The following is a 25,891-nucleotide window of genomic DNA, read 5'->3' on the forward strand; positions in this document are numbered from 1 at the left end:
TAAGAGTTGAGTGAGCCAGAGATTGAGGCAGTGAAGGTTTTTACTGGGGTAAGAAATGAGCCTTGAGTGTGTTGGAGCAAGAGAGGAGGGTGACGAAACTGGGAAAATGATATAGGTCATTTGGAACACAAAGAGAAATCACAGAGATAGAGGTGTCTCATGAATAAGGGACAAAATGAATAAGGAAGGGAGAAAAAAATGCCGACCAGAGAAAGGAAACTCAGGAAGAGTCAGAGCTGAGTTTCTGGAGATGGGAGATGTCAACTTGGACTGGAAAGCAAGGCTCAAGTCATCTGACGCAAGGGCAGCTAAGGGAGAGAGGTGAGCCTGCTTCTGTGCAACAAATACCTTCTTTACTTATAAATGTCTCAATATGATAGGGAAAAAATGGCATCATGCCTTATAAAAGTCTCTATATATTATCTTTGAGGAAGTTTGTTTGTAAATGACTTGTCTTTAATTTTTTTTTCAGGCAGTTTCACTAGCTTTTTAAGAAATTTCTCTAATGCGGTTCTCTGGCTTTCAACTCCCACAGGGGGTTTAGGGCAGTGTTTGAAAATGAGGAAGATAAAAATGCATTCCTCTTAGAAGTTCATATAAAAGTGAGAGAATTGGAGTGGAGGTGGGAAGCTATTATATGCTTTGGTGATCTGTTCTGCGTCTAAATCTAAAGGCTGATGAGAGGCAGTGTGATTTCAGGAGGAGTAAAGGGGAGCTACTTTTGCTGCCGTCATTGCGGGGTACTCATTGTCTACTAAAAGGTCACTGTCTCTGTGATTCTGAGTGATGTGAGTAAGGGATATTTAAAATCTTATCTGAGCTAATTCCCAGTAGCACTGTTTATAATAGAAAACATCTGGAAACAATTTAAATATCTTTTCTAAGGGCAGATTAGGTAAATTAGGCTAAGGTAGAATCACATCTTTTGGCAGAGGTTAGGATGTAAGTACAAAATTCATATCAAAATTACACTAGAATGTTCCATACTTTGCTCTTACTTTGCCAAGATCTACGACTTTGGAAACTCAAAAGCCAAAATGCACTTCTGTTATTTCCCTTCTTTTCAATTTCAGCCACCCTTCCCAAGGACAGAGGCCACTTCTAGTTTAATTAAGGGGGCTGGGCTTAGGTGGTTAAAAAAAACAAAAGAATAAAAGTGTATTTTCCTTGCCTCCACATTTCTGTTTTCCCATACACACATCCCACTAACATCTAGTTTACTTTATGTGTTAAATAGACATAAGGTTTACCTCCAATCTATATTCTTAGACTAAAATGATATGTAGTCAATCAAAAATGATACATGTATAGTTAATTGTATCCCCTCAAAAGAAACAGGGCATAGAACAGTGTGCATAGCTAACATTTATGTAAATGCAAATATCTACATGTATATATGTTAGGAACTGAATGTTTGTATCCCCTCAAAATTCATATGTTGAAGCCCTTACCCACAGTGGTGGGATGGTATTTGTAGATGGGGCCCTCAGGAGGTAATTGGGTTTAGGTGAGGTCATGAGGATAAGGTCCCCATGATGGGATTAGTGTCCCTACAAGAAGAAGAAGAGATCAGAGTTCTCTCTCCCTCCAGCATGTGTGGGCACAACCAGAGGGCCGCCATCTGCAAACCAGGAAGAGGGCCATTAGCAGGAACCAAATCAGCTGGCACCTTGATCTTGAATTTCCTAGCCCCCAGAACTGTGAGGAATAAATGTCTGCTGTTTAAGTCACCCAGTCTATGGTATTTTGTTACATAGATATTTCTAGAAAGATAAGAAAGAAACTAGGAATACTGGTTGTGTCCCACATTAAAAGAGAAGGTCTAGAAGACCTGAAATCAGGAATGGGAGGACTAAATTTAGACTACTTTTAGTCTAAAAGTAGATCTTACTTATCTACACTGAAAACCTTTGTTTGAACATGCAATATATGTGTGTATATAATGCTTTTAATAATAAAACTATTATTTTTTTAAATGTCTGTCTCATAGGTTCTACCAAAACATAACAAAGCAACACTTACAAAACCGCTGTGAAGTTCACTAATCTCAATCCATTTTGAGTTTTCAAGAAATTTGTGACAAATTTTAATATTCCCTTAAAATGTTTACTAGTCCAGTTTCACCTCCTGCCCTATGGAAATGTGAACAGACCTTCTGTGAGAGCACTAAGTGAGAACAAGATTCCAATGCTCATTTACTAGGTGATATCTTAATGTGCTACAAGACAAAGTGAGACTTACCAGTAGAACCTGTTTGGTATGACCCCTTCCTGGATAAGCTGCCACCTTCTCCCAAATTCAGCAGAGCTGTATAACTGTAAAGAAGAGAAACTACTCAGCACCGTGGTTCTGTGATACATCAAATACACAAACATCAGTTCATTGGCTCAATAATAAATATAATCATAGTAATAACTACCATTTATTGAGTCCCTGCCAAATGCCAAGTGAGTGTTTCACATGCATCATCTCTGTTTCTCATCTAAAGTCTACAAGATATATACTAATATCCCCATTTTACAATTGAGGAAACTGAAGCTCAGAAGGATTAACTGGCTTTTTGGAAATTGCATGCCAGGTAAGCAGTAGAATGAACTGGAACTCATGCCCCTTTCCACGTGGTGACAAAGTCAGCTGTGCCACTTGATCTAGCATGTGTAGAGCATCGTGGGGCATGTAAAGAAGTGCAAAGGTAAGACCTGGTCTGGAAGAGCAACAATATATAACCTGAACCTAACTACAATGATGAGAAATGCATGAGGCAGCCCATGGTAGTGTACTGGGGAAGATCAGGAGTCAATCAGGGATGCTTCAAGACATTGTGGAGAATCAGTTGGGACCTGAAGGAATGACAGCATCCAAACTGACGAAAGTGGCATTACTCACAAAGGGAACAGCATGAGTCAAAGTGGTGAGACAGAGAGGGATATGGTATGAATAAGCCTAGCTGATTTAAATAAGTTTAGATGAATATGGTGAGAGCAATATGGAAAAGGCATTCAATGGCAAATCAAGGAGAGAAGAATTGATTCTACAGGCAATAAGGAACCGACCTCGGTCTTTATAACAGTAACCAGAGGAACTTCAGGCTAAAAAACAGCAGTACACATTGACTGAGCTCTCACTATGATCCAAGTGCTTCACGTGCATTATCTTATTTAATCCACATACAATCCCCATGGTACATGGAGTTATTATGGCCATTTTACAGATGGTTACACAGCTGGTAAGACGTCAAATGCATTTGCTGTAACCACTTCAGTACTCTCCAAGGGCAATTTCATAGAATCACAGCTCCTGAGATAAGGGCTGACCCTCCACATACTCCATCCCCCAAGTGTCTTCTTTTATGCACTGTTCTTCATTGAAGCTCCTTGTTATCCTTGCTGCTCTCTCATAATCTTTATGGGACCATGGGACCCTTTTCTGCCTCCAGAAGCATCCTTTGATGGCAGCCCAGAAAATCCTGTTGCCGTAGGTACTCTGGTTCCCATGGGCACTGAGCTACTGATTTGAAAAAACATCACTTTTCTGCCATGTGCCTCCTTTATAACCCACCTGCACCTCAATCTCCCACCATCACATTTGCCACCTCCCATGGTGAAAGGATGTTGAGTCACACTGCACTGAGTACCAGGACTGCCCAGCCTTTTCCTCTGTCCCCAGCCCCAACACTCAGCAAAGGGTCAATGAGTGTGAGTCACTAAGTGACTCACGATCGCGGCAGATGGCACCAGGCACGTCCAAGGAACAACTCAGCTCAAGTGAGTATTTACTGACCCTTGAAAGAACTTGCTACAACACTGTGTCCATTGGATCAAAACACACCCTGAAACCAAAAACAGCTAAAATATCTGGCTACTAAAGCAAGCAGCTCGATTAGCTCCAATTACACAGTATTTGGGTGACCAGCCAAGGAGAATCATGGCTTTTTCTTTCTAAGTCCTTCTTATTGTTCTTTCTTTGCCTATCATGCCCGGGGGAGAAAGGTTTCCTGGGTACATTTCATGTTTGGTATTTTCTATGAGTGCCAAGGTGCGATGGAGAGGGAGCCCCCCACCTATAGCTAACAAGGCATAGGACAATACATACCTTCCTATCTTAGGAAACAAGGAGCCAGCACATGCATGTCTGCTTCTTGTTTCCCAGCATGTCCTGAACACCTTGCATTACAACACGCAGGCTTGTGCAACAACGGCAAGCCCTCAAACCAACAGTTTCTGCTTCTCTCTCCCTCCTCATCCTCTTTTTCTTTCTTTCTTTCTTTTTTTTTTTAATACAGAGCTGTATTTATTTCTATGAGTTTAAAGGGAAACGAGTTCACACCACTGTGGCGTGCTTATGTCTATATATAAATGTATGATGATATCTATATTTATATACAAAGATTAATGCAAATGTAATAGAATCAGGACAATTCAGAATAATAATAATTCTGTGTATGAAGACTGGGCTCACATATATCCTGCAAGAATAATATATAAACTCTAAATGTTTATATGGCTACACGAAGGGATTTGTTATCTCTGCTTCCACGGAAGAATTGTTGGGTGCCAGCATCTGCAGTTCATTTTTTCCCCTATCTTTTAAAATTTATCCCTTAGGCTTGGATTCAGAGCATGTGGACCAGTCAGGTATGTCTCATGACATTTGTTTATATCTTCAAAGGGCAACTTTGTTATTTGTGAGTATCTAGAGGCCCCTCAAGCAGTGGGTAAACAAAGCAATCCAATAAACCAAGACTCTCTTATTCAGCTCAGTGAGATCTTTTTCAATTTCATCTCTCCAAAGGTACCTTTTGGTCTTGGCGGGCTCATCTTCCCACACACACCTGGCACATTCCCCCTGCTGGGCCTTCACTGATGCTACCCACTCTGGCAGAAGGGGCTTCAAGACTTGCCTTCCTCACTGCCAGTGTTGTTTTTAGAGTCAGGTCAAAAGCCTTGTTCTTCTGTGGAACCTGTTCTATCCACTAAGATCTCCACCGGTCTCATCTCCAAAGAACTATGGTACAACAACAGATGCTATCAAACTACTGGGCACATATTTATATTTAACTGTCTTAGTAGCCTTCCAAGAGAGGCTTCTAAGAATGCAAGGCAAACATTTCTTTCTATCTAAAATCTCTCTAAAATATCTGAGACCACTTCGTGACTCTTAATGAGATTACAAAGCTTTTAGATGTCAGGAGTTCCATTCTTCTACATCTGTGCCTAGAGCATAGCAGGTGATAAGGGAAAAAATACTGAGTTTGCACCATGCAAATCCCCTAGACATGAATCTACCTGGTAAAGAACCCAGGTTTCCCAACTGATAGATACATAAAATTTATCAGAGGAATATATTTTGCTTCCATGGATTGAACAAGGGTTGTTTTCATACCACACAAACACACACACACATACACACACACACACACACACACACACACACACACACACACACACACCCCTCTATATATCAGTACATTTGAAACACCCAAGGATTTGCAAGGTGGGCTTTCCGTATTCACTCTTAAACAAAGCTGCTCCGTATACTCCATCTACTACTTCAAACATTCGCTCCCTAGGAATTAATTGTCCAGCCTGGTGTTGTACCAAAAAAAGGAGAAAACAACAACTCTCAGCCATTCAAGTTAAATGTGTTAATTAAACCTACAGAGTCTGACAGCAAAGTTCCCCTCCACAAAGAAGGGGGTGGTTATCAAAGCGTTTTACCCAAAGATGGTCTCAGCTGCCAGTGGAAGGCTTTTCGCATAGAACAAGTCAATGTCTTTTAATATAATGCCTGGTGTTGTTAGCACCTATGTAAGATTTATTTCCTTCTCTGTCTCTGGCTCCAAGGTTTCTTGTGACTGTCAGAATACAGAACTGAGGACTATCATTACTATCTGTCATATCAGAGACAGCAGCAGCAGCTCTCTACAGCAATGTTGAGCCTAGAAAAAGGGAGAGAGAGATTAGGGAGAGGATGAAAGAGCATTTGAACTAGTTTTAGGAGGGCAGTGTTCATCTACTAACTCCCTGTCAGTCGCTTAAAAATGCCATTCTTAGAGGGTGTTCGTTTTTATTTTGCTAACACTGGTACAACATATTGAAAAAGAATTAAAGGAGTAGAAATTTTAGAAAGACAACACAGAAAGATTCTGGTTAAATAAGAATGCAAGGAAGAAAATCCTTCCATCTAAAATCATTTTAAAATAGCTGAGACGACTTCCCTACATCAGTAACAATGACTTAATGAGCCCAAACCCAACACTCCTCTATGCTCAAGATCTAACAGCAGCCTGTGGGCCCAACACTGGTCTGGGGCCCTTAACACTTCTTTCTCCTTCCCACCACCCTCCTTTCCTGATTTTTTTTACAGACATTTCTCACGTCGGCTTGTTTTCTTGCCATCTGCCTTTGTCTGCTTTAAGAAGAGCACGGATAAAAATATAATTAATTGCAAAAGATGTAATTGCAAGGGTTAGTTTCATTGGGAGCCTTAAAGCAAGAGTTAGGTGTCCCTGGTGCCATCCTCTGGAGGTTTGCAGAGCTGCACGTTGGAGGATGGGCCCCAGCTACAAGGAGTAACAGAGGGGTGCCAAGAGGGACAGGACAGCTTGGGTGTGGGCAAGAGTGAGATGCACTGGCTTTGCTTGGGATTCCTAACCTACAGCAGATTAGGATGGGGTGAGACAAGGGTGGAGGATGAGGGCAGCAGTTTCCAACTTTCATTTTCCACCTTCTTAACATTCACATTTTGGTTTAATCCCTAGAAGAGTGACATCTTTCTCCTAGGAGATGAGAAATTCAACTTCCTTGTATTGATGCAAAAGTTTGAAATCATCACTGTCCTTTGAAATTCTTTTCAATATTCCTAAATCGGATCAACGTATCCTCTCTTTTCAGACTGTTGGGCAGGTGCACATTAAAAATTTTCTTTTGCAGCTGGGAAATTAGTGAAAGAACAATTCCATAGAAATTGGTGCAAGACAATTCCATAGAAGCTAAGAGTTGTGGTAACATGTTTTAAGTCTTTGGTTGATGGGATCAAACGCTGTTCACCACAAAGCTTCTCATAATGACTTCACCAGTAGGGGGCAGTTTCCTGGGTCTCTTCTACGCAGACTACGGGAGAGGCTCCGTGTTGGCGGAACACATCCTGCTGTTGGTTCTTTTCAAAGTTGCCTGCCCACCCCTCTTTCCTTCTCTGCCCTTACCAGTCTAGAGGCAGGGGGTCTGCAAACTACACATCTTGAAAAGGCTGATGGAAAATCCTGCCAGTTCTATTTTATTGACCTCATCCTAATACTGCCCTGGGGATGGCCTGGGTACAAAGCACTCATCCACGTCATGACTCTCCCGTTCTCACTGCTGCTCCTGCATTCTTTTTAGCAAGAGAGAGATGGTACCTTAAGGACTTCAAATAAATTCCTAATGCTGAGCCTGAGGCATTGCAAATATCAAGCTCTTTTCTCCACTAGCCTCAATAGGAAGAAAGAGAATCAGTCCAGAGAAAGACTAGGTCTTCAGTAGTATGTTCTGATGCTCTGGCTCCGCGGAACAGGAGGGGGGCGGAACTGAGGCTAAGGAGAAACCAAAATCTGTAGCCCCTAAAATGATTCTGAACACCTTCACTAAGAGCCGACAGGAGTCTTTACCTTGGCTGGTTGGTACAGGGAACAGACAATGAGAAAACCATGATGACCTTCCCTGACCCTACCCCCACCATACCCCGATAGATTCAAGTTTCTCAGGAAAAGGCTAGCTTATTGGGGATATCACAAACAACACAGAGATGTGCAATATTTTGTTCAGAGTGCTGTGGTGGCCTATTTAGGAGAGAAAAAATTTGGAATTTGCAAAACAATGCACGGTAAGTCTTGAAGTACAGTTTAAATGTCTTACTACGAAGACGTGGAGAAAGAACATTCCAGGAGAATGGGTCAGTCTGAACAAATAAACAGAGCAGCAAAACTCAGAGTGGTGTCCTCATTCTTATTTGGTCAACAGCAAGAGACCCAATTTGGTTGGGATGCATAAAGAAAAGTGAAGCAGGAGCTGAGGCTATACACAGAGCCTGGGACTAGGCTGGGCAGGTGCAAGTTTACCAAAACTTGTGCAGAGCTAATATTGACTGGATCCAAGTGCCAACAAGGCCAAAAGACAAGAGCGTGAAGACTGAGCACGCAGGCTTCACTGATGAAGACTAGGTGGGAATGATGACATGTCACCAGCTCCATCGTTCTCTCCTGTGGCTGGATTTATCAAATTTGTCACTGGCCATTCCCCAGGTGTCACTGAAGTCTGTCACATGTCCCACAGTTGAGCTCGGTGCTCTGAGGCTTGGGGGTTTAGACATATGGGATTGGAGCTGGCTGAGAAGGGAGGATGAATATGTGACAGTGGGCCAGTTTGGTTTGTGAACACTTTCTGTGCACCCAGGTCTGGAGGTATATACGAAAATGATAACATGAAGTCTTGGCCTTAAAGGTTCTTAAAGACAAGTGTCAAAGAACAGATCAAGAGCTGGCTAAAAAGTTGCACACGCAAACATGTATCTCTATTTCAAAGCCTAAATAGGCACCAAATAGCATAATGCCTGTTTAAATTTATTCCCAATCACTAGTTTTAAAATGTCTATTTTTTTCAAATCATTAGGAAGAGGTAGATCAAACTGTTCCAGGTAGCAATTGAAAAATAATGATACAAACTGTTTAAACATGGTATCTAAGGTAAACACAGACTTTCCTTGTTTGCATATGATGGCATTTCAGCTTGAGAATTTGTTTTATAAACAAGCATTGGAGTTGACATTTAGCAAGCTCCCTGGTTTCTACTCTAATTGCCAGTTTTGTACTTGGACACTTAAATTACTTACATATTCACGAGATTAGAAATCGCCTCTGACATTGGGAAATTTCATGCACATGAAAATCCTGCCAAACCAGCATGGTATATAATGCTCAACATATTTCTTATAAATGACTGAGTGCCTTTTTACTTAATACAGTGCCTTGGGCATTAGGTACATATCAGTTTCCCAAGTGTTTGTGCAGAAATCATTTGAATATCCCCAGGGGGTTGAATTTCAAGGATACGTTTGTCTTTTATCTCAATCTTGCCCATTTGACATTGAGGGGCTGCTAGGCCTATGCAAAAAACAAATAGAATTACTGTGAAGATAAGTAATATTTAATGGTTCACTGTTATTATAATCAATAATATTTTTGAGCATCACATGCCAGTTCTTCCCTGTTCCATTCATTCTGGTTCCACAGTGTGTTCTAGAGATTGATTAAAGACGCATCCAACATTCATTAAAGTGCCTAAACCTCCACATACGGGAAAGACATTGGGGTAAGGCAGCCTGTGGCTGAGGTAGCCTTGTGTCTAATTCTAGCAGCATGCCCAAGTCTGCCATCTCTGAGGTCTTTGGATAACACACTGGCCAGCACTATGCCATGCTTGCTATGTGCCAGGCTCTGTGTTAAGTGATTTACATACACTATCTCAGCATCCCCATACAACCCTGGGAGGCAGGCATTCTTATTACTTCTGCTTCACAGGTGAAGAAAGTATAAAGTTAAGTGACCTGCTGAAGGTCACCCAGCAGTGGTAGAGCCTGACAGAGTGGAAAGCTGATGCTCTTCCTGTCTTGCTCCATCATCCAATATGACCGTGATTTTGAAAACGCTGATATCTATTCCCTTATCAAGTAGTCAGTATTTTCCAGGGAATTCCCAGCATTCAAAACAGCCATGATGAGCATTGCCACTCTGTTAGTGTCCACTCTGGAAAAGTCATAATTAAAAATGAAAAAGGGAATATTTGCTTTTTTTGTTTTTTAAGTAGAGATATGAAATGTTTTAAATAAAATTTCAGAACCAGGAGAGAGAGAGAAGAAAGAGAACTAAAACTAGTTCTTTGTTAAAAATTTACTTTTATGCATGGTACCAAAATTCTATCATTGTTTATCAGTCACATTGGCAGTCAATTTTTCATTTTCTATCAATATGTGATTTTAACTCAAAGTCAGCCCTCATTATTACAGAGAATGCCAGCTGTTAATATTTAGAGTTTCCATTATTTGTGAACAGAATCTGTCAAAGCCTGTCTCCTCCCTTTAAAACCATGTTTTGGTTTTCATGTATCTGACATACACAAACCAAATTGTTGAAGATAAGGACAATGTGCGAGCCTTAGGATTTCTTATTTCTTTTATCAACTGCAAAATTCTTTGGAATTTAGAGGAGATCACGAATGAAGCAAATTTCCCACATAGTATTACCTGGACTGCTGACTTGTAGAGTTCCAAAATAAGTGAGCCAATAATATAAATTTGTCCATATTCTAGAACTGCCATGAAATAAAAAGTAGCCCACAAAACTGTCCTAAAGCTTTTGTCCTCCTTCCACAGGATTCATCATGCATTTGAATGTAAGTTTTCAATATCATGGAACAATATAACATCTCCTAAAATAAAATCAAAGGGGGGATCTATGAACAGAAGAAAAACAAAGGTAATGGGAAAGAAGAAAGGAAAAGAAAAAGGTGGTTTGGGGACTAACTAAGGGCAGCAGATAAGGTTTATTTGCTCTATGCAGTGTTCCTTTTTAAATTTTTGAGTTAGTTGTAAACCCATAAAAATAAGAAAAATCACATTGCAAACAAAGTAGGATCACTTCTCTGTCAAAAGAATTTGAAGATCTGGTGACAGTGGCCCCGCCATCTTCTGTGGCAAGAACAGCAGGCTGGAGCTTGGCAACATCCCTTCCCTCTTCCAAATGAACACCTGCTCTCCGATCTTCCACAGCCTGTGTGTTCAGTTGTACCTCTTGCCTGTCTGCGCAGGAATTGACCTAGACCACCATGGTCTAGGTGGTCTTGAGCATCCACAGGGCTGGAGAGGCCACGCAGTAGCCTGAGTCCCAGCAGTGTTCAAACTGGACTCACAACATTGCACTCTCCCCTTTACAAGTCCCTCCTCCAGTGCCAACCCCAACAGAGACGCCAAAAGCCCAGTGCCTCAGCATAGTCGGCAAAGCTCAAGGCATACGCATATTCTTATACTTTTCTCCTGTTTTTTTATTTCCTTACAGCCACATCTGCTCTTTGTTTTCTCTCATTTCAAATGTTTTCCAACACATCATGTTTAGTGAGGTGTTTAAGACAGACTGAGAGATGCCGTTGGAGGCAATGTTTTATAGCACAGTTTGTACACTAGTTTATTGCCAAATTAAAATAAAGATGTAATCTAGCAGACTCGGCCTGCTGCTAAGCCTTTGTTGGGTGGTTTCCTGTACTGAGGCGAGAAAGTACAGGGAAACTAGCAACGGAGTAAAGGGCTGCATCTCCTTTCTGCTATCTGCTCCATTTCTAAACACAAAGAAATTTAAAAAATTAATAATAATAAGCGGAATGCTTGGTTTGCCTACCGCTTAAGTTACAGAAATAAAGAGTAAAATAATAAAGGAAAGCAAGATTTTGGCACTCCAAATAAATAAATGCCATAGAATTCTTCATACTGTCCATAGTGATTCACTGTTGCAAGAAGTCTAAGGGGTGGAACTTTATACAACCAGTATCCCTCTGTCTGTTTACATGGAATTTCTATAATGTCTAGAATGTTCATTGTTCTGAAAATTTCAGGGCTTTCCAAAGAGACATTCTCACATAGACCCATCAGAGGCCAGGCAGTCTAGCTTCTATTTCTATGCTGGGTAAGTCTGACGGTAGGGTTTCCTAAGCAGACAGGCTATTTCTTTAAGAACTTCAAGGAGCAAAAGGCTCCACACCTTTTCCCTTCAGTCATTCTAGTGGTGCCTGGATGGCCACATGCCCATTCAAGAGAGTGTTTGCCTCTTGGCAGCCACTGTGATGGTTCATTCTAAGTGTCAATTTGACTGAGCTAAGGAATGCTGGTAAAACTTATTCCTGCGTGTGTCTGTGAGAGTCTCCCAGAGATACTAGCATTTGAATCAGTAGACTGAGAAGATCCACTCTCCCCAAAGTGGGAAGGCATCATCCAATCCTTTGAGATCTGGAATGGAACAAAAAGGCAGAGGAAGGGTGAACTCACTTTCTTCTTGAGCTGGGACATCCATCTCCTTCTGCTCTCAGACATCGGAGTTCCTGGTTCTCTCTCAGGCCTTTGGGCTTACTAGGACTTACTCCATTGGCCCCGTCCCCACCCAGTTCTCAGGCCTGGACTGAATTACACCACTGGCATTTTTTGTTGTCCAGCTTTCATATGGCAGATCTTAGAATTTATCAGACTCCATAATTGTGTAGGCCAATTCATTAATACCTCCTCTCTCTCTCTCTGTCTCTGATTCACTGGAGAACCCTGATTAATATAACTACCTATATATTCAATATAAAAAATAAATTTCTCCTTCTAAATAAAAAGACTAAGGCATCAAAATATCCTGGTTTTGAGAATTCTGAGGACATTTGGCTACACACATTTCTCTCTGAATAAAAGCCACATTTTTCTTTTTAAAATATGTCCTCCCATGGAACTGATGGCCAGTAAAATTCTATCTGGGGCCAGAAAGGACAATCTGCTCAGCAAAACTCTTTGAGTCTCTTACAATGCTCACATCACAAGACCTTCATGTGGTGTTGAGGCATCCAAGAAGAAAAACAGAGCAGAGCTCCACAGCCCATATGGCTCTATCCTGCAGGCCAGAGATCCAAAATCTGTCCTCAGGGCCTTAAAAGTCTCATTCATTGAAGGAGAGAAAAAGCAATGTCAGAGAAATAAGGGAAAAATAAATGTGGGGCTATGTGTTCAAAAGAGGGACAGTCTGCCTTAAAAGACAAAGAAGACAGCAAACAAAGAAAAAGAAAAGAGAGCAGGACTCTGTTCACAGGTAAGTTCTGAAGGAGCTGCCACCCCCACGAGGTATTTTCCAAAAGACCTTTATCGAGGATTGTTCACCAGGGTTTGATGTACAACAGCATCCAGCAGAGTGATCTTAGCTGGGAGAACTGCAGCACCAGCATTAGTGGCTGACACAGAAAAAGTGATGAGCAATACTGACATTAAAAAAATGAATGTTCCCATTGCCTAGGCAAATACAATCACTGGCCAGACAACACCAGCACAGGAGCCTCCTGTTGCCCCCAGCTGCATCTCACCAGTGCCAAAAGCCCCACCATCCATGCAGTGACCACAGCTATTATTTCCATATCACTGACCCACCTGAGCAGCCACAGCCCCTCTCAACTTAAAGACTTCCAGTCAATGCCATCAGCTAAAGCCTCATCTGATGGCTGCAGCCCACTCCCTTCCAGCTAATGCTCTACTCCTCATTCTGGGATTCAAGCCCTGAGGTAGGAAGGTCTTCTCTGCTCCCTGCTCGCACAGCAGGTTATCCATATATTTTTTTTTTCTTTTCCCGGATGATTTATCCTTCCTTCTTTCTTGGAGAAACCGAAAGGTCAACAGAAAGGCTGGTTTCTGCCCATCTGTTCACCTCAAAATATCACCCTCGAGAATGAGAACCCTACCGAATTTCAGGGAGAGCTTTATCTCTTTCAAAGAACATCTACAATTAGTTATTTTCCCTTTGAGAAAATTTATTAACCTCTCAGATATTTGGATCCTTAGCTTTATACAGAACAAAAATTGATAAGGCTTCTTACATCTCTAAAATGACAGTATTCATGGGGTCTACGCTCACAAAAAATACCTTTTCATCCAGACCCTTAGCCTCTGATGTCAGGGCTACTATTATATCATCCTAAATGGTTTTTCTAGTTTTGACCTCATATTACTACAGCAATATCCTCATATCACTACTGATTAGCTCTTGTAATCTACAGCTGTGAACATATCAGTCTTTTGACCAAAATTTTCAAAGGCTCCTAAGTAGGGAAACAAAAATTATTTTGCCTAACAATCAAACACCCAAAATAGTAAAAAAAAAAAAAAAAATCAAGATTATTTGCAAACTATGTGTGTACGTGTGTATTACAATTAGTTTCATTAAATTTCAGTTTCATGCAAATAGGCAAATGTGCAATCCTGCAAACATGGTTTTGCCAACTTTATATCTATGACATTCCTTTTGTCAAAAATGTGCCTCCACCCCCCAACAAAAGAAACATATTCATTAAGGTCTAGGTCATAAGACCTCCAGAGTAATTAGAGCACTAGATCTCCACCTCCTGAACTTGGGCTACCAATTTCATGTAATTGATCCAGCCACTTTGTCTATGTCTTATGCATCAATGAAAGCGCTGCTTTTTTGGCTTCTCTTAGATTACTGGTGAACTCACAGGTATTAATCTTTTATGTCTAGATAGATTGAAAGCTCCTTGATATAGTTATTTTACAGCAACACTGTACCATGCATGGCACTTAAAACAGATGCAGAGTCTAATATTTGTTTCTTTTTCAATCACATTAGAAGCGCACCTGGAATTATGTTTACCGACACAAATACCTTTTAAGGCAAAGGAAACCAACACTAAATACTGCTCCTCACAAGTGGTTAAGTTGGAGACCGCCCTCCCCCCCAGGTGTGGGGAGCACTCCTACAGTGCTGTCTACTCTGCTGCAGTGACCAAGGGAGGCACAGCCTGAAGTGCTGGAACATGAAGGGTTGCGTAGTTACATTTTGGGTCATCTCCTCCAGCATAACTGCGAAGATGCATAGCTTTTACCTAGCCAGGTAAATTTGGCCCTCACTGTTCCTCTGGTATCGGCGGTTGGGAATTAACTAACCGTCAAATAAAATACAATAACCCAGTGGATTAAATGACTAATCCTCTGTGTCTGAGCCACTCAGCCCTCACCGCTGTTAACTGCACCCTCCTGGACCAGATGCACTGTGGCTTGACTCCAGGAACAAAATTGTACATTCTGCCGAAAGGGTAGCCAGGCTGCTCGAGAGGAAAAAAAATACTAATTGCAAATCCTTTCTATTTTTAGGCTTAATGTGCATTTTATTTGAAATTAAGGGAAGCATGAATAAAGCTCCAATCTTAAGAACTTTAATTTGCTTCCTCAGAAATGCTCATGTCAGTAGAGACCTTGAGAAGTTGCTCACACCATTCCCCTGCCTTCGAGCATCTGTAACAACCCAGACAGATAAAACCCTAGAATATCCTCCTCACTTACGTAAGTCCAGTATTCTTTAAATATATGCAAGTTCTAACACATGATTCCCCCAAAGAGAATTCTCAAAATGAATTCATTGAACAATGTGTTTCACAAAGAACATTCCAAGATTTCACCTATTGTCCCTTTGGCTTTTATGACTAGAGTTGCTCTCACATTCGCCTATGTATGTGTTGTTTCTTTTAATTTTAATTTAATTTTATTTGCTATTGTTACCCTCGTATTCTACCTGAGAAGGTAAGTTCCTTAAAGGCAGGGACTATATGTATTTTATAGTACACATTATATTTAATATCGAATATATAATATATATTACAGGATGACATTTTATGGGACACACGCACATGTGCTAGCATGACCTCATCTAATGCTTTCCTAGCAAGCGGACTTCTTTAACCTTTCCTCCAAGTGAAGAAAAGTCCCGAGGTAACTAGGTTCTGAATAATAGTATTTATGTACATTATTATTGTTCCTCTGGCCATTTCTCTCATTGTTTTAGCAAACCCCTAGTTAGTGTTCTTACTTAAACTTTTGGGATCTGAGAAAAGCTGTGAGTCCTTTATCAAGAGAAATGATCACCTATCCACGTACATAAAACACTGTCTTAAATTCAGCGGGAGTTAGCAGCTCCTGACTGCCTTAAGCATCTATGCTAAGAACTGTTTCTCCACGATGTCTTACTTAGTATCTAACCTTTACTTTATAAGCTGTTCCAGATGTTTAGGTGGTTTAAGCAACCTGAGATCCTCCTTGTTTCTCCTCGTCCCACTGGCCCACATTTCAGGCTACTGAACCGAACAAAAATGATCACTGAGATGAAAGGTTGAGATGATGAGCTGACATTCTTTTCCTTGGAGAACCATGCACCAGCGTGTCAACAAGGTACGCACGCTCACCTTTTGGTCTTGACTGTAGGCCAGAATCCAGTCCTCTTGCTTGGGGTGAAAAAGCAAGCTCTGGATGTAGAAATTCAGCCGGTACTTTTGGTAGGTTGCCCCTTCATCTGAGCTGATCAGCAAGCTGCTCTCAATCTCCGGGTCTGTGAGTAACATAATCTGTAGCAAAGAATAGTTGGGGAAAGAAAATAACAGAAAGTTAAGTGGACATCTATCTGTACAAAACTTAAAAATGAGGTAAAGTTTGGACAAGGGGGTGTCAGGGGGTAGGCAGAGAGTGTCGGCCAAACAAGGACCTTGACTCGGTCAGGTTTATTCTTCTGTCTTGGACCAATGCTACAAAACTGTTTTCACTAAGAAATGAAAGAGGCAGACACTGGAAAGAAGGGGGAGAAAACAGATGACTGCATTCTATTCCCTTCTGTGGGACTCCTTGTTTTCTCTCCAAGGTTATTGCCTGAAGCTGGAAGAGTTCCCATTTTTCTCTTAACCTCAACTCTCCTTCCTACTGTGCCCTGTTTACTCTCCATTCAGGGGCAATAAAAGAGCTAAGACTGGTTCTATTCTGTTGTGGAAAAGGAGGATACAGAAAGAGGATGGAGTCCATTGTTTTTTCTTCCCTACCTCAAGTCCCATTGTTCCACATCAACAATATCCCAATGTCATCCTACCTTTAGCCTAATTCTCTGAGTCTGGAGTCAAAATCTGGACTCTATAAAGCTTTCTCTAGAGATTTTACAAAGGCTATTTTATCTGACTTCATCACCTTCTAACCTATTATATGACTTATTTATTTTGCTTCTCATCTATATACTAGAACATAAGCTCTGTGAAAATAAAGCTATTGGTCCATGTTTCCATAGGGGTATCCCCAGCAGCTAAACTAAGCCCCAATATGTATTACACACTTCATAAATATCTGGCAAATGAATGAATGAATGAATAAATAAATTAATTAACAGAAAGACTTTTCAGAAAAGTCACGTGGAATTAGAAAGCTGCCCAGAAGAGTTTCAGGAGATAGGAAGAGAAGTTCCACTGAAACAGTGACTGGTTGCCCTTCACAATCTTCACTGTAGAAGAGGCTATAAACACGTAAAAGTTCACAGCTTCAGGTATTTTGCACTCTCTCATTCGGATGCCTATCTTGGTCAGAGCAATGTGAACAATCCACAATAGCAGCAAGATGCAGGAGCTGCCCTGAAAACTGCTTTTCATTCTCTCGTTTTTATCCCTCCAGGAATGTGTGATAAAGCACCTCATTCCCGACTCTCTGTGGGCCTCCTTTCACTCAGTCCAAGTGCTCACCTAATGTCTCCAGACAGGTGGCCTTAATGCTGCCCATTGACTTCCTCCCCATCAACTTATTAATTGGCACTCTCTGAATTTGGTTCGGGGAAGCATGAAAGATGTGCTTAATGTGTTGCTGTATGAAGAAAAATCACTGCAGCCTGGGGCTTAAAGATTAGCAGCGGAGGATGCTGCACGCCCAGGAAAAGGAGAGAGAGAGAAAGACAGAGAGAGAGAGGGTGTCGGTCATGTCGCAGGAGAGCAGAGTGCCAGGCAAACACATGGCGCTTCTTCAAGCATTTGGAGGCAATCATATAAAAACCTCAGCATAGTTAGTGTCATCTTTGCAAGTGGTGTCCTGTCACTGTAAATGGCACAAGAGGTTGCGTACCAGCACACTCCGCCTGAACTCTGTTTATGTTAACCGGCATGAGTTTAAGGTTCCTTGCTGTTCTTGCAACCTCCCCTTCTCAGAGAGGAGGAAAGGATGTGGTGGGGTGAAGGGAACGCTGAGGCTGTCAGCCACTCTCCCGACAAGATGAAAAGCACACACAATATTGAAGACTAATTGCCTCTGGGACCATGTTCTAGTGAAGCCTCTGCCCACCACCCATAAATTCCGACAAAATTTTGAGTTTCTCTGTCTCACACTTGCCAAGCAGACAGTGTTCCCTCATCGGATGGCTGACAAGGACCCATCAGGTAATTTGCTAAGCACAGACTCACATGGCGTCATTAAAGTCTAGTGTATGCACTAAGCGCATATATCTAGATGGCTCCTAAATTCACAGGAATATTTTCAGGTGATTTCATATTTATTGGCACATAAAAGCTGTCATATTTTTTGAATAACAAATAAGCCATCAAATGGTCATATTGCTTTGTGTCTCCAACCACAATTAACAATAATATATAATAACCTTTTTGCACCACTGCCAAAAAGTAATTTCCATGATAATATGAAAAGGCTCACTTTTATAGAGCACCTATTATCTCAGGAAAGGTAATTTTTTTTTTCTCCTTCTGATTTTCTACTTCCTTTTTAGCCAAAATACACTTTCTTCTCTTCCTATGAGTATAGATCTCACCACCTGCTTCTCCTGCTGGACTACTTCATCAAAATAAAATTTAAAAAGAAATTAAAAACTGGGCCTATAGAATATTCCTGAATATAGCTGATTTTTAATGTATCATTTGTTTAAAATATCTTTAATATTCATTTATACTCTAAGTGATCAGACAGTATGAGATATTCTGCATCCTATCATGGGTGGTAGTGGTAGAATAATGGAAATATTTTCTAACATATGGATACTTAACATTGTATAAATAAAACTACTGACTTCCTTAGCTTTTCTTCTAGATACTAAAAATAGGCATACCAAAATCCCACCTTCTCTGTACAGCCCAAATGGAAACCCTCCATTTGGGAATTTGACACTTTGGAAGTGATGGAAGAGGGTAGGAAACTCCCCTTTGAGCCTTATACTTATATCTGTACTACACAAGCATTCCAGTGGTTCCTCTTTCACATGTCTGCCCAAATCTACTCAAAACAAACAGGTCAAGCGGGATCCATTTTTGTTTAACCATTTTTTATTGCACAAACAACTTTGTAAGACCTCCGGTAGGATTCAAAACAAAAGAAAAATGAATTGTTCGTGACCTTATCCTTCCAAGTTAAACCATGTTTGTGTTGCCTTCTACTTCTTTGGTCACTTCCATATATCATATCACAGATTGAGATTTTTATTCTGATTTTTTTCAGTTAATATTATGGCCTGTATTCATTTTCAACTGAATCGTAAGCACACAAACAAATGCACACACATTAACACACACCGCTGCATACAACGTATTCCAATTAATCATAATCTTCAAATTAATTAAATTACAATTGGTGCAACAGCTGGAAATATGTGATGAATTATTGTTAATTGAATAAGTAAAACATTATTACTTTAGTCTTAAATTCAAATTCTGTAGTAATTTTGCTTCAAATGAATTGAGGTTTTTGTCCTGTCATTTTCTAGGTTATAGGGCGTAAATAAGTTAATAAATAAAAAATTTAAGAAAATCTAAAGAGAAAAGGTTTAACCTACTTGAAAAACAAAAAAGTGCAAGTAATAAATGTGATGCAGTCTTTAGACACAGATGATATTGTTTAAAAATAAATAAGTCCTATCTTTTCAAGAAGGTGTCCTACTGGGAAACATTTTCAAAATGGTAAGTTCAAATTAGAGAGTACTCTTCAAAATTAATAGATTATGTTTCTTAAACATACCCAATGATCCCTGTTTTTACTAGTTTAAAATGACCCTCTACCCTCTTCTGATTCTTCATGTGACTCTGAATAAAAGGTACTTCGTTATGTTTAATCCTCTGTATTCTGGAATTTGATCCGAAAGACAGAATTTTAGGACTTTGTAAAAGACACGAATACAAGTTTTGCATATTCCTAAAGTGAGCTCCCTAAAAAAGAGAGGTCATTGTTTACCTGGAACAAAGCTTGTTCCGTAGTAGGTTGATATCTCCTTGCAAAAGAATAAATGAATGGATAAATGAATGAATGAGTGAGTCCTTTTCAGTCCTGCCTTCTGCTGAATGCAACCTGGGTATCCCTGCACCACTGGGAGTCCCAGTTCTCCTGAACAAATCCTTGCTGTTCTCCTGGGAGGGGAGTAGGGTGAAGACAAGAGCAAGAGACTGCCTTTAACAGGAAAGTAATTACTCTTTGTTCAGAACAGCCCATGAGTGATTAGAACCAGTTTACTCACGCCTTGCAGGGTGTGCAGATGCTGTCCTGACTGCATCTGCAGATGAATTGTTTTCCATAGAAAGTCAATAATGGCGACACAGGCTCCCGCCACCCAACTCTAAGCAATCATTTATCATCCACTTTGGGAGGAGGAAGAGACTGTATTTGCTTTTCCCAGATGTGACAAATGAACATGAAATGCAATTTATAGATTGCAAATACGTCACTTCTCCCATTTTTTGGTATTAGTCCTTTTGACAGCTCAGTGTCGTCAAAAATTAAAAGCACCTCTACTCTTCTTGCCTTGTTTCAGATTCAACATAGGGCCACATGATGTAATTCTACAAAAGGCTGGCAGGCAGCTTTCTGACCTTTCCAGGGGTCTTCTGTGGACCTTCTTTCCAGAGGAATACTGCTACTATTTGGTTTTCAAAATGTGTTTCCTTGATGTGTTGTTCTTGGAATTCTACCCATTTAGATCAAGCGGTGTTCATAAGGAGCACTTCACCACTCTGGGCATATACTTTTTCCCACCATTTCTTTCGTCCTAATGTAAAAGTATTTGTTTTATGTATTGTTCATTATTTGTTTGCTCATGTGTTTACTCTTTGTCATTTATGGCTGGAATCAGAAAGAGGTAGTGTGCTGCTGTTGCAGATCTCTCTCTTGCTTTTCTCAAGGCTTAACTCAGCTCCAAAAGCTCCTATCACAGGTGCATAATAAATGTTTTAGAAATGGTAATGACGACGACAAAGAAAAACAGCAACAGCAGCACTTGGGCACTCTAGTTACCCACTCACCTTATTCAAACAGAAATATTTCTATCTATAAACAGCACAAGAGGCTATTTGCAAACCTCTGGCCTCAAAATTAAAAACAAATTGAGTAAAATGTAATCAGAGCAAATGAGTAATTTGCTGACCAACATGGGCGGAAATGCTTCCTATTCCCAATGTAGGCTGAGCATTTATTTTTCCCAGATGAGCTGAGGATGAGGGTAATGAGTGTGTATCAATGGGCAACTATTTGGAGGCAGTAATTGAGAAGGTTACACAGGATCCCTGAATGATCCACGGAAAGGAAATCACTGAAGTACATACAATAGTGAAAGGAGGAGAGGAAGGTGACTTAAAAAACAAAAACAAAAACAAAAAAACTTTCAATCAAGCATACACTGATAGAAATGAATCTGTGAAAAGTTGGAAATGACATAACCATCCTCCCAAACTCTGCAAAGCTCACCTAATGTGCCATCTTTGTTTATTAACACAAAATATTGTCATCCAATACTAAGAGATGAAGAGAACATTTGGGCAACAGACCATCCACTTGTGACCTGGAAGGTGATTCAGTGAAATTGTTGGAACACTTTGGAATTATATTCTAAAAAGTTTATTCTATCAGTTTGCTTTCAAACTACTTTTTAATGAGGGTCCAAAGACTTGGACTTTTTAGAGAAAAAAAAAATTAAGGAGCATATAATTTCAATCCTTCACATATGTCTTAATTGCCTTGTCAGGAGACCTTACTCATTAATTATTATTTGCAACATCAATGAGAATTTATTCAATACTTCTTGTCCAATCCTATAGAGTACATAGGAAATGAGTAAGGATCACCAGGGATGACAACATAGGAACCACGCTTCTAGGAACATGACTCAAGAAAGATAATTTATAGGAAATCTCTTATTAATATTTCTCTTGGGATTACTGAACACAATTCTCTCCTTTGAGTTATTTTAGAGAATCACAAACTTTAATACATCATCTCATTCTGAAACTCTGCTTCCACAGATATGGATAGCATTGACCCTCTATGAAGGAAACCATGGCCATGTATGAGCAATTTGATCTATAGGGCTGAGCATGGGGCTAGTGCACTGCAGATGTTCGTTCCTCAGGAATAGCCATGACCAAATCCTAAACCTGACTCTAGTCAATGTCTTCATGAATGGGTGCCCTTCCTGACCAAAGAGAAAGGGAGTGTGGTTAGTGAAGGTCACTCATACCATGAGAAGGAAAAGCAAACCCTAAACATATACTACAACCACAGGACATAGTATGGGGCCTGGGTCTGAAGACTTGGATTTGAGTTTCTTCTCTTACATATATCATTTGTGCCACTTTGAATACCCCGTAGCTCACTTAATCTTTTTTTGAGCCTCAGTTTCCTCAATGAAGGTAGTGATACTCTCGACAATTTAGTGTTTACTGAGCATCTGTTGTGTACCAGGCTCTCTACTAAACCTTTAAAATATACTATCCCATGAAATTGTTTATGAACACCACTTCAGGTAGATATCATTATGTCCATTTGACAGATAAGGAAGTCAGGCTTAGAGAAATGAGGCCATTTGCTCAAGGTCACACAGCTAGTCAGTGGTAAGGCTTTCTATATCCATACTGCATGGGTTTGTGTGAAGATCAAGTAAGATCATCTGTGTGAAAGCAGGGTTAAGTTTTGTGTGAATCTTACTATTTTTACCTACAAATGTTGATACTTTTAGTACTAAATGTTCTGCTAAAATATGATTGTCGAGTTCTAAAGAAGAAAGAGAGAGGTAAACCTCGCATTGCAAATATCTTGTAAAAATATTGCCTGGATGGAAAGAGGCAGCAATAAGGAACTAGATAGAGGATAATGGAGACCTTTAGAAACAAAGCGTTAGTAAGATACTGTATTCTTGAACACATAAAGATAAAATTTTTGGCTTTATATATAAAACTATGGGATCGAAATACCCAGTCCTGGTTTACACCAGATTTTACACAATGGCCCTGGCCTTGTCCTTCTAGCACCACTCCTCCTTATGACTGGTTTTATGCTTTACAGTAAAAAAATGGATAGAAAAAGGATGATAGAAACAGGCAAAAAACTCTGATCTAAGGGTAGTCTAGAGGAAGAAACAAACATTTCCCCACAGGCTAGTTCCCAAAGAGGTCTATGCTAAAACAAATAAAAATCATTACAGTGCAACTGTTTTCTTTATAAGTGCATCTCATGCCCAATTGGCATCTAAAATAATTGACTCATTTTGCTGGAGAAATAGCTATTATCATACTGAGGTGACAGTAAGGAATATGGGATACTTACTAATGCTTGAGTAATCTGGTTTAAAAAACTAAACAGTTTAGAGAAAACGTATAATGTACATGTTCAAAGGACATTTTTATTATTACAGTCACTATGAAAACTGATTAAATACCTTGAGTCTATTTGAGCCATCTTAAACATCTCAGCATTATCCCATAACCTCAGCTCAAATTCAATCAGAACACATTTCTATTGGTCATTACAAGTCCCAGAGTAACTTCTCTCTTAAATCCCCAAAGATCTATAAATGCCAAAAGGTTACATCATTTTAAAATGTTAGCTGCTATCAGAAAGAGCCATGATGCTGGAAGAAATGAACATCCATCTTCTTTGCTCGTGGGAAACTTTACAAGAAATGATGTTCATTTAATGATAAGAAATCTCTTTATTCCACCAGAAATGATAAAGGAAAGCAGGTGGGGAGGAAGAGAGAACAAGAAAAAAAAAAGCTATCAGTCTACTTAAATATTGATTTAGGTGAGGGAAACACATTTTTGGTAAAATCTCTAAATTGTGCACTTGATTTTAGAGTTTGAATAAGTGTCAAGTTGAAAGTCAGGAAAATAAAAGGAAAAGTTCACGGGAATAAATCCACTCTAAAAATCGGTGAACAGAATGCACCCACATTCTTCATCCCTTGCTCCGTTTGCATCTTCATCCTGCCAAAAAGTCCAGAAAATGCCACCCCAAAATATGCTGCTTAGGTATACTGATTACTTCAAATGGAGGCCACCTGGGGAACAGCAAATGCACGGAGAGGCTTTCTCTGAGCTCCCCTTACCTGCCTAAAGACAGATCCTCGGAAAGGGACTCTGTGAATACCCTCCCAGGAATCTCATCAACCAGACAAGACTAAAGAAGAGACTAGAGGCTGACACCACACCCGGACAGGCTACCACCTGTTCTTCTGAGGGCCCATTCATCTTTGCCCAGATTCATTACTCCTCCCTAAATCTCCCACACCCACCTGTGAAGAGGGTATATAAGCTTCCAGATCTCACTGGGTTTGGGGGGTATTCACTTTCCTTTCATGTGATGCCCCTGTGCATGCAATGAATGTATATATAATACCTTTTCTCTTGTTAATCTGCCGGCTGTTGGTTTATTTCACAAACAATTATGAAAGCCCCAGAGGGTACAGGAAAGTTTTCCCTCCCCCACTCTAACAAGTATGTTTTAGTTTTACTTACTTATATTAATACTTCATGGTAAACTGGCAAATCTACCAGGCTGTCCTGGGGAAGATTAATGAAGCCTCGGCCCGCATGAGACCTTGCTAATGTATTTGGCTATTAAAGCTTTCCTGAAAAGACCGTGGAGACCACCAAGGGTTTCTCTCAAACAGGATTTGCAGATTAGTGAAGTGAGAATCGCCTGTGCTGCTCCGCTGCAGAGCTCTAAGAAAATGGGGCGAGAGGGGTCATCCAAAAAGAAGTGCCTCATGTGAACATGGAGATCCATTTCATGTCAACTTTCCTTCTGTTTTCAAATGTTTAATGACAGATATTTATCATCTCCAGTTGTTTTTGAGAGTCAAAAAAGGGTGAATGTGCTTAATGGACATATCCCAGGGCATAATTACATTAAATGCTGCTTTTCCGGTCTCCTTTCTTCTTTTCCTCCAGTCAGAGCAGCAATACAGTGGTGCAGTGTTTTATAAAGATGAATTTTTCCCCCCATGACTGCATTTGCTAGGCAGTTCTGTATCTTGGGCTAAGTTCACCTCAAAACACATATCTCAGAAGCAGTAGAACTGGTACAGTATATTAAGGAGAAAAGGACTTCTGTACCACTTACGTATTGGTGTGTAACAAACTACCTCAGAACAGTGGCTTAAAACAAACATTTTGTTTTGCTCATGATTTTGTGGGTCAGGAATTTTGGAAGAGCCCAGCTGGGGACTTAGTCTCTGGTTCACGTGATGTCTACTGCAGTGGCCAGAGCTGGATGTTCTACTTCCAAATGGGTTTTTCACTCACCCACCTGGCCTGAGCCTCTCTCTTTCCCCTACGTGGCGTCCTCCAGGGCCCTCCACGTGGCTGAACATCACACAGCAGGGCAGTTTCATGTCAGTCAAACTTCTTACACGGCACCTGGTTCCTTCAGTGTGATTCTCCTAAGATCAAGCTTTCCAAGGGACTCCAGTGGAAGGTTCAAAGCTTTTTACCACCTACCCTCAGAAGTCCAAGGACATCAATTTTGCCACATTCTATTGGTCAAATCAGTCACCAATTCTGGGCTAGATTTAATGGGAGGGAAAAAATAGACTGCACCTCTTAAGGGAGGAAGAGTACACACACACACACACACACACACACACACACACACACACAAAACGGGGAGAGCAAGAATCCATGGCAGCCACATTAGAGATATGTGACCACAACTATTTTCTGCACAAATTGTTACTTATAATTTTAAAAAAGGGGAGGTGATAAAAAGTTAGTATTATATTCTGTATGAATAATAAGATCCTCATAATCTTAGCATACTTGGGATGTAGCTATCTTGAGACTGTCAGATTTTTCATTTGGTTTTGGCTGTGAAATAACTGTTACCTTAAACTTTTAAAGTCTGAAAATTCCTAATCTGGTATCAATTCAAGGTGAGTATATTTATTAAAGACCAAGTGAATTTTATTGTTAGTCACTCTCAGAGACATCAAGGAACCCAAGGTCAAGAAACCCTAGTATGTGGATATTCAGGGTACATAAGTTACCTAGATTAAATTATA

The 25,891-nt window shown here is 40.3% G+C and overlaps 1 protein-coding gene across 4 annotated transcripts in view; it reads right to left on the reverse strand.

Moving 5' to 3' along the window:
* SORCS1 (sortilin-related VPS10 domain containing receptor 1) overlaps nt 1-25,891 on the reverse strand; it is a 581,564-nt gene that overhangs the window by 214,287 nt on the left and 341,386 nt on the right. For all 4 annotated transcript variants that reach the window (XM_012661649.1, XM_012661648.1, XM_012661647.1 and 1 more), the window contains exons 4-5: nt 16,014-16,172; nt 2,242-2,315 (exon numbers count right to left, since the gene is read on the reverse strand). In XM_012661649.1, the coding sequence (XP_012517103.1) occupies nt 2,242-2,315; nt 16,014-16,172 (233 nt within the window). The remainder of the gene's footprint in view (nt 1-2,241; nt 2,316-16,013; nt 16,173-25,891) is intronic.

The sequence above is a fragment of the Propithecus coquereli genome, unplaced genomic scaffold (genome assembly GCF_000956105.1).
Source record: "Propithecus coquereli isolate 6110/MARCELLA unplaced genomic scaffold, Pcoq_1.0 Scaffold73, whole genome shotgun sequence".
Classification (NCBI taxonomy): domain Eukaryota; kingdom Metazoa; phylum Chordata; class Mammalia; order Primates; family Indriidae; genus Propithecus; species Propithecus coquereli.